Source organism: Anabas testudineus, chromosome 24 (assembly GCF_900324465.2).
Source record: "Anabas testudineus chromosome 24, fAnaTes1.2, whole genome shotgun sequence".
Lineage (NCBI taxonomy): Eukaryota > Metazoa > Chordata > Actinopteri > Anabantiformes > Anabantidae > Anabas > Anabas testudineus.
The window spans coordinates 14,758,627-14,776,022 of NC_046632.1; the positions used below are offsets into that span (position 1 = coordinate 14,758,627).

Below are 17,396 nucleotides of genomic sequence, written 5' to 3' on the forward strand. Positions count from 1 at the left end.
AAAGTAAAATAAAGTTTCGAGCATTTCTTCATTGCACTATGTGCAAGTATTTTCCTTTAAAAATATACATGAGGATATAAAAACAGCAGCATAAAATTCATGAGCACAATAATCCCTCTTAACAGCAGTGCCAATCATTAACCCTCACAATCTTGTCGGCCCAAAACTTGAAATGTATCACTTCCAGATGTTAGAGCAACGTGACAGCTCACGCTGTTGCACAATTTCATCTAATCTAAAGTTCAAGGTACCATAGAGAGGACCAGTTTAGTGCCCTAGGTTTTGTATCATTCAACGCCACAGGTTGCAACTAGTCTGTTTGTCTGGAAGAATATCTTTCAAATCCAAAGGTAAGGTGTGTGATTATTTTAAAAATGTAAGGTCTTGCGCTGAGTACTAAAATCACAAAATGTAATTCATTAAACATTTAAATTATATGGTTGTATTTTAGAATAGAGTGCACCCAGTCTTATCTTAGTGGTGCTTTAAATAAGCTGACTTTTTTTCATGCCTTGGCACTGTTGTAAGAGTGTATTTCCATATTTTCTATACTTGTGTGTATATGTTGATGTGTAGTTTGGGTTCATGGCAAACACCCTAAAGTGAAGTGTATTATTATTATTATTATTATGAATATTATTATTATTATTGTTGTTGTTGTTGTTTAAAAAAGCCAAATAGAAACATCTGCTGAATAAATTCCTTTTCCATTAAACATCTAATTATTATAAAATAATATAATTTGAGAAAACTATTTGTTATGGAATAGATTTTACAAGCACCTCTGTTCATTTTGTAAATTTTTAGATCAGGGATTTTACTGTTTGTGATTGTGTCTCTTAAACAAAACATACTGTTATTGTTGATTATGTTTGATAATTCAAAATTAACACCTCAAACAGCACTGACTGCTATTTATTGAAAATGTATAGAATATTTTAACCTATTTGTCATATATGTCCTAGGTTAATAACTTCATCGATACTTTTGTGAGGTTTTCCTGTATATTTACTGCAAACTGAGATTTTGTTGGTTTTGTCTCCATAGGCAAATGATTACATGAATATGTTAGTTTACTTGGTAAAGCAGTATGAATGAGATTGTTTCCAGTTGTATATTAGTATTCACTGTTTCACTGAGGTAATCTCCATGTGACTGGACATTTACAGAAGCCTGGAACATCCCAATTCTCTGCATGGTTTTAATATACAATGTTTTTTTTCTTTTTAATTCCTAATTAAATCAGTAGAGATTTGAGACTATGGGAGAGTGGAGTTTCCTGTCCTCTTTGCTGGACAAGGTCCAGTCGCACTCCACTGTCATCGGGAAGGTCTGGCTCAGTGTGCTCTTCATCTTCAGGATTATGGTTCTTGGAGCTGGAGCAGAGAAGGTCTGTTTTTATCCTTTTATTTTTTTTATTTCATGTATTAATTTTATGTGTTTATTTTGTGGCTTTGTACACAACTGATGCATCACTTTTCAGTACTTAGCCTTCATGCAAGGATACATCAGTGAAACTCCATAAAGATGCTACACATTGATTCTGGAAAGTTTATGTTATCCTATAAGCTAAATAAAACACCTCCTTATAAAAGTACCTCACCATTAAGGCCGTTTGTTGTATGTATGCCAGTAATGATAATTTCTCATCTGAACAGGTTTGGGGTGATGAACAGTCCAAAATGATCTGTAACACCAAACAGCCTGGTTGCAAGAACGTCTGCTACGACCAAGCCTTCCCAATCTCCCACATTCGATTCTGGGTCCTGCAGATTATCTTTGTGTCAACACCAACGCTGATCTACCTTGGTCATGTTTTCCACGTCATCCACAAAGAGAATAAGTTGAGGGAATATATGAAGACCCATTCTAGGAGTGAAATGGTGAAATTTCCCAAGTACTCTGATGAGAAAGGCCATGTCATGATTAAAGGCAACCTGCTGGGAAGTTACATGACCTCCATAGTTTTCAGAATCATTCTGGAGATAGGCTTCATCGTGGGACAGTATTACCTGTATGGGTTCATCATGGACCCAAGAATCGTCTGCGCCCGAGCTCCTTGTCCTTTCACCGTAGAGTGTTTCATGTCTCGACCCACTGAGAAGACCATCTTCATCATCTTCATGCTTGTAGTGTCCTGTATTTCTCTTCTATTCAATGTAGCTGAGATCTTCTACCTGGCGTGTTGTAATCCATCCAGACGAAAGTCTAAGAATGTACCAGCTGCTGCTATTACCCTTTATCCACGTTTTAACAGTGACAGCATGATGAAGAATGAGAAGCTTAGCCTCCAAGCTGCCAGTAACAGCACAGCCTGAAGAACACTATTACAAACCAACAGAGGGGTAAATAAAAGCATGACTAAAAAGCTACTCAAGACCAGGGCTTGACTAAGTCTTATTTATTTATGTGACATCTAATTAATTTAGAGACATGCATGCAGACTATTTATGAACAGTCTAAAGTTTTCAAACTTATTTTAAAATGCACGTGAATAATACAATATGTGGTACACTAAAATATGTTTGGGTTTTACGTTTTCTTTGTGAGCTACTTTTGAGTATTGTCTGTCCTAAGTTGCAGATGGGTAAGCATGACTGAAGTAATTCAGCTTTACACTGTGACTACATGCGCTGAATGTCAGATGGACCTGACAATACCATTTAACTTACTGCCGTTATTTGTGTCTATTTACATGAGGTGAAAGCTATTTTGTATTGTTTGTTCTAAAGCTTTGTGTAAGGCCTGTTTTTTTTTTTTTTTCATTTATCCTGTATTGCTCGTATTAATTTCAATTAAAAATAATTGTTTTTTCATGTTTTACATGTTAATATGAGTGAATGTGCCTCCTCTTTGTAACCAACTGTAAACCTAATAAATGTATCATGGAAACTATTTCAAACCACTACATCTCTGTCTTTGTTTTATCATCGCTGTCATTATACTTAATAAATATTATAACTTGAATAACCTTTAGATTTGGATGCAGAAAATAATTACACTGGAGTACAAATACAGATACTACATACAGTACTTTATGTTGCAGTGTAGTGTGTTTATGCAGTAGAGGCAACTTGGAGAATCTTCTGTGTAATTTGAAATATTAAATATTAAATAATGTGCAAACAGTGCAGATGTATAAGATACTTTTTCAGCTACTTCAGAGAGGGTTAATCATTATTTTAGCTATGCACTCTCCAATTTAGTTTGCTCTGCACCAGCTAGTGAAGCTAAATATGCTAATATCCCAAATGTGCTGCTCAGTGGCAACTAGATTTTTACACATACGTCCTTGAGGCATGTGACAGGCCTCAGCAGATGACTTGAGGATACTCACACTTAGGAGAGACCATAGATCTAGGGACGACACCACTAGATGGCAGCTCCAGCACACGCAGGTCGCTCCGTCCACGACAACCCGCCCTCACAGCGGCCAACACCAGCTTCCTCTTCCGCACAATAACAACAGCTGCTAGCGGCTAACGTTAGCTAGAGATGGCCGCCGCGACCGTAGCGGGGCTCGACGCCCACAGGATGGAGGAAAAGAAGTTGGAATACTTCTCCTCCATCAACTCCATGGCCAGGAAAATAATGCAGGAGAGGGAGAAAGTGAAAACGAACCACGGCCCGTCCTGGGAGAAGATGACGCCGCAGGAGCAGGACAGCGCCATCGACAACTGGATGATGGATCCTCAAATCCGAGCTAGATACGCTATGCACAGGGTTGACCGCGAAGAAGCGGTCTGTTACCCTAAACTGCTCATCCAGACGGGCCAGAAGATAGTCCATTTCGGAGAGGAGGTGTGGACATTATAGTTTAAGTTACATTAAATAGCCTTCCAGGTGTATTTGAAGGTCACAAAAGGCTGTGTTGTCGTGATTGCTAACATTAGCTAGCCACGTAGCCGTTGACGTTGTGAACGTGAGACTGGTCATCGTTACCTGTCACGTTGCTTAGCTACAAGAGGACTAGACATATAAACATTAATTTTTAATACTGTGGATCTAAGTACTGTTTATTTTTTATTATACGCCGATATCACGTATATTATAACTAACGTGATTTTACCCTTAGCTTTAAATGTGTGTAAGCTGAAGCCATAACATAAATATGCACCTGTCTGTTCAGGATATCACCTGGCAGGATGAGCATTCTGCACCTTTCTCATGGGAAACTAAGGTAAGTTATTCTGGAAAGAAACCAGGCTCTTTCTTTCTTTGCATTATTGCATAATAGCTTACAATGACTTCATTAACAGAATAGTTGCTAATTTACCTGTCACTTCAGAACCACATCCTGGGCTGGTCTGGTCTGGATTCTGCCCTTTATTACCTCTTCTTACATAATCTAACACGCTTTCACCTCCACAGCTGGACTTTAGATTTGCTGAGTTAATATGTTGTTGTAAATTTTGGTCCCACCTTTCAGAGCCAGCTGGAGTTCAGCTTGACATCGGGCTCTGCAGACCAGGGGATCTCAGCCTCACAGGCGGACTCAAAGTCTGCAAAGGCTCCTCATTCCAGCCAGATTAGCAAGAGTACACCAGGAACCAAGGTTTGACCTGACTATTTTATTCAGTAATTGTTTTAATTTGTATGTTTTGGATGGAAATTAAATGCTTATCTTACATGCGAATAGGAGTGTAGTTGAAAGTTCGCTGTATAGGACTAGATCAAATCAGTGCATCCAAACATAGGAAGTATCCAACTAATCGTCATCAGTCAAACAGGTTTTGGAGGTTTGAGCTGTTGGGATGGGCAGCAACTTGAGTAATAGTTAGTTCACATGTTTTGTTTAGTTTTTATGTGTATGTGTGTGACTAAGACATCCCAGCATGCTTCTTCATATTAGTAATGGTAAAAAATAATAAAATATAACAACAAAATATTAATGTCTCTGTAAATATTTAGAAGAACATGGCAGTTTCAGAAGGTTTGTCAAAACAAAAAAACCTTTCAACATCCTGATAATTGCTTTGGGCCTTTTGCACAGTTTAGTGAAGGGTATTATTGTGCCATTTTGAAGGTGTCTGTAAGTGAAAGCCGGAGGCCAGAGGAAGAGTCGTCTTTCTGGAAGATCAGTGCTGAGAGGTCCAGGCTGGAGGGGGAGAAGGCTGACTTCCAGTCTCTGACCCCCAGCCAGATCAAATCCCTCGAGAAAGGAGAGAAACCCCTCCCTTCCTACCTTCGACAGGTGAGCAGTGACATTTAATTTCATATTGCAGTTGCTATTTCTTTTCTGTTTTGATAAATTGATTGACATCTAAACAAGTTTACACCCTATCTATCCCACCCCAGTGTAAAACTTGAAAGAAATTTAATTTCTCTCTACAGGACACCCCCAAGGAGCCTGAAACAGCAGACCCCCACCCTCCAGCTTCTACAAGGTCCACCAAGCAGCGGGCACCTAAACCTCCTGCACCTCAGCCGCCTGTTCCTGCTGCCGTTAGTGCGACACCAGCATCCATCTCCATCTCGCCAAACCCAGCCCCACCCCTCAGCGTGTCCTCGACAGTTGCAGGATGGGAGCGATCTCAGAGCACCCTGCCATCAGTCAGCAACACCCTGGATGATGTGTTCTCCCCCAGTCTAATGTCCAAGCCCTCCAACCTGTCCACCAGTGTCGAGAAGGAGAAAGAGGAAGATGGTTCACCCCACTTGGACGCCAGCCCCACATTTTCCCAGGTGACTTCTGAAATTTGATATTCCACCGTATTCCAGCGTAGGATGGCATCTAACAGATAACTAAAATGCTAAAAAAGTCTGTTGTTCCCAGTACAACTTGTCCTGTTTGACAGTCCCTAACACTGTGTCTCCATCTCTTTCAACCTCCTTCCTCTCAGTTCAACACAAGCAACAACATCCTGAAGACTGGATTTGACTTCCTGGACAACTGGTAAACCATAGCAGACACCAGTTACTCCTCTGAATGAATCATCCTCATCATCACATCACTGAAGAAGGACCACACTGCCATGACTACAGACACCCCCATCTAGATATAAGAAGCACCAATCTTTAAATTGACCACATTATGTCCTTGTCATTATCGTCAGTGGCTGTTAAGACATTATCTCATTGCCTGTGTGCTGGTACTTTTCTCTCACTAGAAGAACTCATTGTCCTCTCTGAAATGTCTCAACAAACTCTAAATGAATGTCTGAGCAAACACTAAATGTAGATTAAGCAGGGATAGACACTGTGTTGTCCCTCACTGTGCATTCACACTGGGATCTGCTTGGTTAAAGTTACAGTTTTGACACAGTTAAACAGCTTATGCCCAAAAATATGTTTCCTCGCACCGTTTCGAAAAAGCTTTGCATTACCACCACCCCAACACTAATGCTAGTTAGCCACAGTAATTAACACTACAATGTATAACCTATGGAAATCAGGCTAGTTGTAGCACGTGGCCTCAAATACATCCGTGTTCAAAGTCAAGGTTTTCTTTCTTGCTGTACACGTTTTAACCCTGTCTGATTTGTTAGAAGGGGGTGCCTCTCTCAAAAAATTTTTGTAGGAAATATTTGGACACTAATCTGGCTACTGAGACCAATTTCATACCACAAGCATGTAGAATTCTTTTTTACTGAAGATTCGCTCTCTGATGTTTGCCTGCCACTACTGTTGTGTGAGTCTGTCACATCAGGCTGTGACAGCACCTCGCCACATGATAAGTCACATAGCATATTCCTATTAAGTACGAGGTATGGTACACAAAATATATTCTACCTGGCAGGAAGATAAACGATTGTGGACAGTTGACCTGTGTCTACAGCTTCTCAGTGTTTTGTACACATCAGGCACATATCCCTGTTAACCTGGGTAACTGACTCATGTTGCCTGCAGTGTGAATGCACACTAAGGGTGTGACCTGGCTGCCTTCACTTGTAACTTTTAGACACTAATCTAGCAAGCAAGAACAATTTTATACCACAAGCATGAAGAATTTTCTGTGCGAAACACTAAAACCCTCATGTTGTTTGCTTTGTATTATTTTTTTGTTACTGTATGAAGATTTTGCTCTCTGATGTGCTTTTATTTATACTTATATATTCCTATAAACTTAAGAGCTGTAGTTGAACTAGTGCTCAAAGCTGCAGTCCTGGCCCACGTTGTGCAGTAACCACAGTAACTGCAATTACAGACAATGTTCCTGAAATATCACTGAATTCTGAAACATGTTCAGTAATTTTACCATTACATCTCTTTCCGGTAGAATTGCAGAATGTATTTTTGCCTTTTGCTAATGCATTGGTAGTTTTCATCCCAGCTAAAGTAGAAAACCCGACTGATGTTGTTCTCGTTGGAAAATAACAAAACAGGAGGAACCATGGAAGTGCTCAAACATTATTATGGAAAACTCATGGAGTCTATGTCCGGACTGCCATGGGAACCTGTTACAGATGTCCTGTATAGATTCTGGTCCTTGGCAACACTTCCTCGCCACCTCACAACCCCCCAGTGTCACCTTTGATCTCACACTTGTTCTGAGGAAAACTAGAGTGCATGTGTAACAAAAACAAGACGCACTCACATTGTGTTTCAGGTAAACGGCCAGGCACGTAGTGATTTGTAACATTTGTGCTATAGAATTTACATGACTAGAGTACTATTTTACTGAATTTTATATTTATCTGCTGATTGTATCTTCCGCTATACATATATATTGCACTCACGCATTTTGAGGTCACAGATGAGAAGGATTTAAATAAAACAAATGTCAAAACCAGATTACTGTCTGTTCTGTATTTTGTATTTTTAAAGTTTTACGCCACAAATCCCATTCTTTGGTAATTGCACATAATGTTTTCCATCTTTTTCCTTTCAGTTTTGGTTCTTGATCACAACCCCCAAATTCTATTTTCCAAATTTAATGAGTGTCACATTAGTACTGGTGCCGTCTCAGAATAAGAAAAGTCTCCACAATAGTCATTGTTACGGTTACAAATATCCCATCACTTAATGGTCAAGTGGATGAAAGTGAATGAATGCCCCCCCCCCCCCCCCCCCCCCCCCCCCCCCCCCCCCGATGTAACATCTACCCCATTCAAAATGCCACTTACAAAGGGAGGAGGGAAGGATGTCGAGTTCTGAGGAAATGATGTGGTTCATCTAAACAACACAGTGGCCTAGGTCAAAATGATCAGGCTTTGTTCCACTGTTGTTCTTGGATGCAGAGCACTCTACAGTGTATTTAAGGAAGTAGGAGAGTCATTGTGGTTCATATATGTAAGTATGTTGGTTAAAATGAAGGCTAACACTGTGCCTGAGGTGATGTGTTTTACTGAAAACCAGATGTAGCCCAGTCTCCTCCTGCTATAACTGATGTTGGAAAACATCTAATATGACAACTGTGAGTTTTCATAGTCGTAGTAGATGAGGAATATTAACTAACCAACAAATGAAAAGACAGAGAATGTGAATCTCTAGATGCAAATCTAACTGCAGTGAGACAAGACAAATAAAAACCAAATACAAAAATGATACTGTATATTGTATAACATAAAGACCTAAATGGTTTAGTGAACAAATATAAATTAATCAGCTTTACTGTTCCAGTATTATCTTTAATCCATCCATGATTGAATATTCACGATTGTTGCACTTTAAACTGGTCTCAAACAGCTCTCTGTGCTGTATCTCCATCATTCATGTGTCGGTGTTGGTCCTCCTCGTACTGTATGTTTGTGTTCATCATCCCTCAGTGAACTGAGGCGGCTCTGTCCAGTCCAGTCTCCCTCGCTGCAGCACCACCCAACTCTTCCACACCCTCAATGGCTCCTTTGTATTGGCCCTTTGGGTGAATGAAAATCATTTCACGGTACTGACTGTACAACGACCACAGAAACAGGACGGTTAGTTTACAGCCAGCGGGCTGATGATGCAGCCTCTGACAGACAAAGGTCGTCTTCATTAAGATGACTGGTGGGACAGATGCTGAGTTAGTCTGTGCCCACACAGAGATTCTCCCTCATTTAGAAACACTATACAGGAGATTTAGTTACAGATAGTTGGAAATACGGTTGAAATCTCCAGATGTTGTTGTACTAATGGACTAACCATCAACTAAACTACTACATGTTAGACTGTATTCATATTTGTGGATACACAACAACATACTAAACAATTCCCAGTTTAATTTCCATTGTGGGCTCTGCAAATTGCTATATTGATAGATGAACCATCCACTATATAAAAATACTAAATGTAATGTTAAATATGACAAAAACTAACAGTAAATTGTTTAAGAAGCTGGAACTTGTATATTGTTGTTTAAATAATTACTTAAATTATTCACTTTTGTGTTTCTGTTGTTTGTTTAATCAGTTATTCATCTACTCACATCAGTCCTGGTTTGATTTTATTCTAAGTTGTTCTCATTTATACCCTTTTTTCTGGCCTTTCTTTTTTTGGCTTCCAAACTGAAGTCTGGAAAAAGTTTGGAGTTTGGAAGCCGTCCCGAACTGGAACAGCTGTTTATATGCAGCCGTCCTGCAGACTCGCAGACATCTGTCCCTACTTGCTAAAAGCAGACACTCGTGGTCCCAGTCACTTCGGGAGCTCCTCCCAGTCTCTGGATCCCCGAAGCCCTGCCTCTGTCGCTTCCCCTGGAAACACTGCTGGATTCTTGTGGCATTTTAACTGGCATACTTCACCATGCACAAGCATTTACATAACAGCTTTCTCTTTTTATGTAATCATTGTACTTCAGACATGAATGTTTAACCTTGTAAATAATTTGATTATTATTAGTATTGTCAATTTATGTATATTCCCAAGATCATTAGTTATTTTTAATACTCAGTACATTTACACACAGAGCCCTGAATGTGCTGTGTGTGGGAAGTGTTACGTACTGAGCTCACATGTAAACAGATACATCTCCATGATAACCGAGTAAACTCAGTTCACCAGTGACGGTCTTGTGATACATCTGAACGCTCTGTAAAGAGTTGGTGAGAGTATTATGAGTTGCTGAGCTCTTTGTCAAACTGTACATTGCTGCTCTCGGCTTTAAGCTGATTCACTATGATGTATGATGATGATGATTTACTGACAGCACAAGGATTTTCTTTATGTACTGTCCCTGAGTTTATGTGAAATTTTGTATCTACAGGTTGCGTTATATGTTTTCTGATAAACTAAACCATCACTGGGCAGTCGACATCACCTCTTCACAACACTCTTGTTGTTCTTGGCTCTTGGAAAGCTTACATTTTAAGATGCATGATGTGCACAGGACAGAGACCTGTGATGTTAGTCCCCTGTGTAAAGCTGCAGTGTTTGCACAAAGAGTGGAAATGGGAGGTGAGAGCAAAAACAAAGAGCTTTCCTGTTGTTTGCCAAGAAAAGAGAGAAGTCTTCAATAAAGCAGAGCAGACAGCGACTGCACACCATCGACAGGGATGTCCTTCAGATTTCTGGTGTTTTTCTCTGCTGTTTAAGCTTCTCGTTGTCTTTTAAAGACGACTGCACACCAGCTCCCAGTCACATTTCTAATGGGTTATTCCTGCTGCTTTCCTGTTGCTGCTCCTGCTTTATTGTGCCCTGGATCACAGCTCTGAGGGAAGCACAAGGCTGAGGAGGAAAAGAGAGAAGAGAGAGAGAGAGGCAGCAGGGAGAGAGCAACGCAGAGGTGCAAAGGGAGTTTTTGCTGCTGAAGGAAAAGCTGAGTTCCTAGGAAGCAGAAAATGGGACCGGCTGCCGCCTCGCTCGCTCTGCTGTGTTTATGTTCTGTGTGTGTGTGCGTTCCTACAGGGACGGCCGACGCTGCACCGACACAGGTCAGGTGTTTTCTTTTTATTTGTGAAACTGAACTGACTTTTTGAATTGACTATGTTGCTGTTAGTGTTGTTTCTCACATTTCCACGTCATGTTTGGATAAAATACTGAAACCATTCACAGGGCTCTGAGCATATGTACTGTACATGTGTGTACATGTCTGTAGGTGGGACTAAGGTCTTGATAAATAACAATATATTACAATAATTTAGTTAACAATGATGTTGAAAGCAGAGAAATGCAGACAAATCAGGAAAATACAATATCTAATATAATATGTGGATGATGGTAACTTATCTACTGTAAGTGATGATGTCATCAATGGACAACATGTTATGGGTAATACTGTTGCATTAGTAGCAGTAGGACTGGTATTATGGTGACACACCCGGTGGAACAGGTCGATGGCGGTTTTCTTTCTTTTAAAGGTAAATTAAAGTAAAGCAGTCTTTTCATAAACTACTAAGTGAACATGAATACAGTTATACAAATCATAATGGTGTCAAACTAAAATAAATAGAACAACACTAAAAGTTAAACATATTAATTAAAAGCTTATTTCTATTAGTAAAGTGCTCTTTGTTAAGAACATTGGTAGTTTGGAATATGACTATAACCATTAGACGCTTGTTTTGGGCATCTGAAGGTTGTCTTTCACTTCACTTCCTCTACTGAATCAAATAAGCTTAATAAGATGTTAAAGGTTATACCCTTAATGACCTCTTCATCAACACTGTGTCTGTGTGTTTCTCAGGCATCTTTGTTTGAACCCAAGAAAGCAAGAGGGGATGTCCCTGATATTCTCCCAGACCCTGAACCAGAGCCAACCAGCCCCGTGTCAGACTTTGAAAACTCATACAACTACATCTGTATGTTATATTATAAATGTACATATACACACATAATGTTTAAAATCTTTTATAGCCAAACACTATGGTATCAAATGTCATTCATCATGTAAAAATAATATATATCAGCCTTATAGCTGTACCTAAAGTGCAAGAGCTATTTCAGATTTTATTGTAGCCTGGATTTAATGAATCAACAGTTTTCATATTTAACTCTAGCTCTACAATAAAACATGAAAAAATACAGGGAATAAATATGTTGTGTCTTGGCAGAATATCCACATCTTACTCAATGCTGCCACCCTGTGACCACACTTTGTAATGACAACCAAAAACCTCTGAACCTTTTCCATAATACACAAATAATAAATAGTTACATTCACAAACTAATCAAAAAGTACTTTCACAGATATTTTATATTTTACATAATTGGAAGTCTATGTTCTATTAAATTTACCATCTGGCTACATGCATTCTCTAATGGTCTCTATCCTGTTCAGCTCATTTTATTCTCTCTATTTTAATACTCCATCTCACAGTATCCAGACTTGCCAGTATGGACCAGGCCATCCACAAGCTGAATGTTGGCCACTACACTCTGGATGTTAAAGTCAGCCAGCTGATGGACCGTCTGTCCAGAATGGACGGTAAGATGATTGATATATATGTGTAGTTTCATCTCCCACTAAATATATGAAGCTGTCATCTTATTGGCTAAACTTTAACATAGTTCTGTCTTGTTCACTAACACTGTAGCTAAAGTTGGAGAGCTGGAGGACAGCATCCAGGAGATCTACCAACACAGCAAGGACAACCGCAAGGAGATTGGAAGACTGGAAGGTATCAACGTTATTTTTCTTTATATGTCTTTAATGCTACTGAGCTGCCACGAACAACTCCTCAGCCTTGTAGCTAAGCTGAGCAAATCCAGATTTGCTGAAGTTTTAATTATAATGAGATTAGGCAAAACATACATATTCTCACTGGGGAGGTATTGAACATAAATAACTTATCATCACTATTACTAGATTACTGTTAAATAAATAGCATGAGATCAGTTACAGCATCAGAGTAAAGTTTTTAATGTTGTTACAGACCAGGAAAACAAATGATTTATCTCAGTTTCTTGACTGAGAAACCTGCAATATGAAGCCAGTTCACAGAAACAACATTACCCAACAGGTTGTGTAGCAAACTAAGCACATGATGCAACATGCAAGAGTCAAAGTTTCAGTCTCTGTTTTATGCAAATCTTTTTTTGTGACGTTACATAATCCATGTCTGACAACATACTGTATAAAGATTTACAAATGAAACAATGAATTAAGGAAAACAAAGATCACTATCTACTCCATCTATTTATCTAGTAGGGGGTGAGGATGAAGGATAGTTCAAGGTAAAGAGTTTAGACACGGATCTGAATACACTGGTGAGATGTGGCTGTGATGTCTGGTAGCAAAACATAGTTCTTAATGAGTAATTTAAATTAGGATTGGATATGATGGAAGTGATGGGACACAAACTTCAGAGTCTTCATCATGTTTTTCATCTTCTTTGCTTCCCAGCTTGCCAGAAGGGCCACAGGATGGGATACAAATGTTATCTGGTCTACAATAGCTACGAGGACTATGCTGGAGCATCCAGAAAGTGTTTGGAACGGGGCGGCCGGATGGTGATGCCACGTGACCGTAAGGAGCAGGAGGCCCTGGCTGATTACGTCAAGTCCTTCTTCCACCCAGGGAACTGGCCTGTGTGGCTCGGCATCAACGACCTGAGATCTGAGGGCTTGTACCTCTTTGATGACGGTACGCGGGTGTCGTACTTCCAGTGGCGCAAGCACTTCCTGTCGAGCCAACCTGATGGAGGGAGGCGGGAAAACTGTGTGGCGATGTCATCAGACGATGGCGACTGGTGGGACCACTACTGTGATCGCACCATGAACTATCTCTGTGAATTCGATGACAGGGTGGCACTTTAAGATGAACAGTACAACTTTACTGGCCTACAACCTTATTACTGCCTTAAACCACGAAACCCTGGAAATAAAAAGCCATTAAAGTTTTAAATATTTATTTTCTTTTAAAAGACACTGATTGGTGGCGTTCAAACGTCCAGAAAAGTGTGTTTTCATATAAATTTCCAGGATAATTTCATTTCAATATGTAATTAGAGTAGCACTTTGTAGCTAGTGTATCTTGCAGGATAAAATACATTTTAGGTTTTTAAGGTAAAAAAAGGTCACAGAAGCGCACAAATTAATGTGTTGTTATTGTATTGAATGTAACTTAGTCAGGACTCTGTTGTCATGGAATTATAAATATTTGTTTAACGTTTCCAAAGAAAAGAGAGAAACCATGAAACATTGCAGGCATTTTCTTCCGAATCAGCACATACTGAACCTCTTGAAGATAAGAATCACTTTGTATTTGGTTTTAGCAGGAATTAGGCAGTGCTACTCAAAGACAAACAAAGTCTGGTTCAAGGCTGTTCAGTTACAAACATCCTGAGTCCTACAGCATGTCAAACACGTTGTACATAAAAAGATGTTGTAAAGATGCTTGTTTTTTTTATTTCAGTCAAAAAGGAAATAGGTATAATAAAGATTTGATCAGTAAGCCTGGATATTGTTTGAATTTGATTCTAACTGTGTTAAACAGACATTTACAGAATCCTTTATTCAACTATAGAAGCCAAATACATTGTGTTAAACACTAAATATATATACTAATTTATATTAAATCACAATTCTCCTATCACTGACACAATAAAGAAGAACACTTGTCTCTGCTGTACAGTTCAGCATCAGTCACACCTCTTCATGATGTCATGAGTGCGAGACGTGACATCATCAATGTAAGTCAAAGAGCTGTTCTTCTTCTATGATGTCAGTGATGTACTGACACAGGGTTTTTAGATGGAAGCGAAAGAAGAACTCTCCCTGTTTCATCCAGCCCAAAGTCACCTCCCATCTGAAACCATAGAAACACATTAATTCATATCTTTAACGCTGAACTAAATCACAGTATGATCTTTAAACTTTCTATTTAACCTGAAAAATGTTTGTGCCTGAGTCTGACTACTGGAATCTCCTTGTTGGCTGCTTCAGTCTTTCTTATCAATTAGCATAAGATGAATTTGGGTTTAATGAATTCGTCGTGTACCAAACCTGAGATCATGTAATCATGTAAAGAATAATGTACACAATTCACATTCACTGGGAGAAATTTGGGGTTAAGACGAGTCCAGCAGCTGATTTTTGCCTCATTATCCTCGAGTGGGTTGATTTCACTTTTCATTTTGACACTACTATATTTCCTCAGTGTCAAAGTTTGTACCTGGTAGATGTCTTCCAGCAGGCGATAGGGGATGTCAGGGAAGTCTCTGTCCACAGCTGCGTACTCTGAGAACTGCAGCAGGCAGCTGAACTTCATCACCTTGGCGTAGGATGAGCCGAGGCCAAAACTCTTGTAGATCTGTAGCAGAGAGGACGGCTACTGTATGAGAAAGGTTTTGAAATACTGTTTTCTGTAGAAACCCAGGTTTGCAGGTTTACACACAGCAGAGCAAAAACAAAAACATCCAGGTTGGATTCAGAAAATGAAAAATATTTGCAGCCTGACTTCTTTACACACACATCATGATGGATTATGTGGAAAACCTGCTCCCGTCTCCATATTTGGTTTATTGCCCATGTTTCCATCTCACATCTGCGAACATCTGGTGGATGACTTTTCAAAATGAACGACTGGGAGGCTCAGCTTACCGGGCTTTTATGATACGTCATCAGACAGCTGCTAAACTCTCTGGTTCCCTCAGCTGTGGCTTTATTATGTGTTTGTGCTGAGTCACAATCATTTCTAGTTTCCATTTAACCTGTGGTTGCTTTTGAATGGTCATGCTCTTCTACCAGTATAGAATATAAACAATATGCAGACAGGTGTAAACAGAATTGTACTGATGATATAATTGATGATAATTCATAGTTATTTTCTAAATTATCTTAATGCACTAATTATCTACTTGGAATTAACGCCTTCTGGTTTTTAATGAGTGAATTAGGGTTGTAACCTTTCTCTGTGGATCCAGCAGCATTTCAAAGCTACATCCAGTCTGCTCCAACTCCAGCTGAGCTCCCTCTACCCCGCTGTAAGAAACCACCAAGACCCGCACTGATCGAGCCTCCAGATCAGCCTGTAGACACACAAATGACAGGAAATACAATAAAGACACCGCAATCCTCCACAGGAATCCTCTGATTTTTGCTTAGTGATGATCTGTTGAACTCACTTTAGCACATTTTGCTTTATTGCCAGTAATTTATTTAGGTGAAAGTGAATGGTTAGTAGCTGTAAGGCGAGTAAAAGACAGGCACTTTGGAAATAAATGATGAAAAAAAGGTTTTAGTCCACATGGGTGAACTTATATAAGACTGAGACTAAGCTATTAGTAATCTTTACAAACAAGTCTCACAGTAGAAATAAATACTTAGCATAAAGAGACGATTTTCTTATAACCTTGTTTTTGCAATAACTGATATCCATGGTTGTTATATTTTACGACTTTTTCCATTACAAACACCTTTTAATAATTTTATTAGCAATAAAGGTATTATCCTTAATAAATAAATATTACTTTTCATCATTTAATTTTACAGCTTTTGGATCCTAATTGAATTATAACTTAAATTACTTTTAACATGATGTATAGTAAAATCTCTCCAACACAACCAAACACAAAATGCAGTTTAGAGTGTTGATGCACTAACACCTCCCATTAAGAGATTAAAACTGACCTGATCGGCCTCCAGCTCAGTCACGTGGTCTCTTCACGACAGTCATCCAAAATGTCTGATGAGGACCAGCAGGAGCCTGTGGCTCTGACCCAGAGTCGCACTCCTTTAACACAAAACACAACAAAAGGCTCAAAAACAACAACACAAGATAATCCTTAAAAGTCTGAGTGTTGCAGCAGTGTGTGAACTCACTTCCCACTCTGTCGGTCGGTGAAGAAAGTCCCAGGGCTCAAGTCTGCCGTCCATCCTCCTGACAGCCGTCCATGTGTTGTCTGCAGACCCCCGTCCACCCTCTCTGCAGGCACAAACACACAGCTGAAACAAATCATCTCTATAAAGCTGCTTTAAAGTTATGAATGCAGACAAATAAAGGACAATAAAAGGTAAAACACAGACTACACCACATACTGCCATCTGATTAATATGAGTATTGATGAATTAGAACTGTAAGCACTGTGTATAAGAGGAGCAAGGTGAAAAATGTGAATCTGAGAATTCAGAATATTTAATATTACAAGTGGGAGGTTTCATATTAAATTTAAAATGGAATTTTACTTTACTGGATACACATACAGACCTCCAGCTGCAGAAGTTCATCCACCTGCTGCACGGCTGAAAAATACAAAAACAGTGGGATGCAGAGGTCAAATTATCACTATACACAGGTTACAAGAGATGAACCTGTGATCACAAACATATTATAAAAGTTATCATTACCCCAAACTTATACTAATACTTTGAAGTGTGGGTCGAAGACATTACATGTGGGCTTCAGGAAACTCTGATGGGAATTTTTTTTACTATTTTCTGATATTTTATTACTTTATTTATCACTTATTGATCAAGTGATTACACCCATACTTACAGACAATACTTCTGCCAAATGGCCTCTTTACTCGAGGCGCGAGGCTGCTCGCTCAGCAGTTTAAAAAAACAGAAAAAACTGAATGTTAACCCATTGATTTAAACAT

General features: G+C 39.2%; 3 protein-coding genes and 1 long non-coding RNA gene across 5 annotated transcripts; 3 read left to right on the top strand and 1 right to left on the bottom strand.

Moving 5' to 3' along the window:
• Positions 1–233: 233 nt before the first annotated feature.
• LOC113148898 (gap junction Cx32.2 protein-like) lies at positions 234–2,900 on the top strand. Of its 2 annotated transcripts, none has more exons than XM_026340642.1 (3): positions 234–350; positions 1,247–1,390; positions 1,659–2,900. In XM_026340642.1, the coding sequence occupies exons 2-3, from the start codon at positions 1,262–1,264 to the stop codon at positions 2,316–2,318; spliced, it is 789 nt and encodes a 262-aa protein (XP_026196427.1). In that variant the 5' UTR covers positions 234–350; positions 1,247–1,261; the 3' UTR covers positions 2,319–2,900. The 2 variants fall into 2 exon arrangements, with proteins under 2 accessions (XP_026196427.1, XP_033181760.1); XM_033325869.1 differs by having other exon boundaries at positions 235–350; positions 1,250–1,390.
• A 551-nt stretch (positions 2,901–3,451) lies between these two features.
• On the top strand, positions 3,452–7,734 carry c24h1orf198 (chromosome 24 C1orf198 homolog). Its single transcript, XM_026341893.1, has 6 exons — positions 3,452–3,801; positions 4,130–4,180; positions 4,430–4,555; positions 5,027–5,194; positions 5,335–5,685; positions 5,844–7,734. The coding sequence occupies exons 1-6, from the start codon at positions 3,496–3,498 to the stop codon at positions 5,898–5,900; spliced, it is 1,059 nt and encodes a 352-aa protein (XP_026197678.1). The 5' UTR covers positions 3,452–3,495; the 3' UTR covers positions 5,901–7,734.
• Positions 7,735–10,370: 2,636 nt separating this feature from the next.
• Positions 10,371–14,255, top strand: clec11a (C-type lectin domain containing 11A). Its single transcript, XM_026341074.1, has 5 exons — positions 10,371–10,787; positions 11,540–11,654; positions 12,173–12,280; positions 12,390–12,473; positions 13,199–14,255. The coding sequence occupies exons 1-5, from the start codon at positions 10,695–10,697 to the stop codon at positions 13,609–13,611; spliced, it is 813 nt and encodes a 270-aa protein (XP_026196859.1). The 5' UTR covers positions 10,371–10,694; the 3' UTR covers positions 13,612–14,255.
• A 131-nt stretch (positions 14,256–14,386) lies between these two features.
• Positions 14,387–17,323, bottom strand: LOC113149169. Its single transcript, XR_003297560.1, has 7 exons — positions 17,291–17,323; positions 17,003–17,037; positions 16,618–16,720; positions 16,426–16,528; positions 15,702–15,824; positions 14,969–15,106; positions 14,387–14,602 (listed from the first exon to the last, which is right to left on the bottom strand). It is a non-coding gene; the product is annotated as an uncharacterized LOC113149169 (long non-coding RNA).
• Between the last annotated feature and the right edge of the window lie 73 nt (positions 17,324–17,396).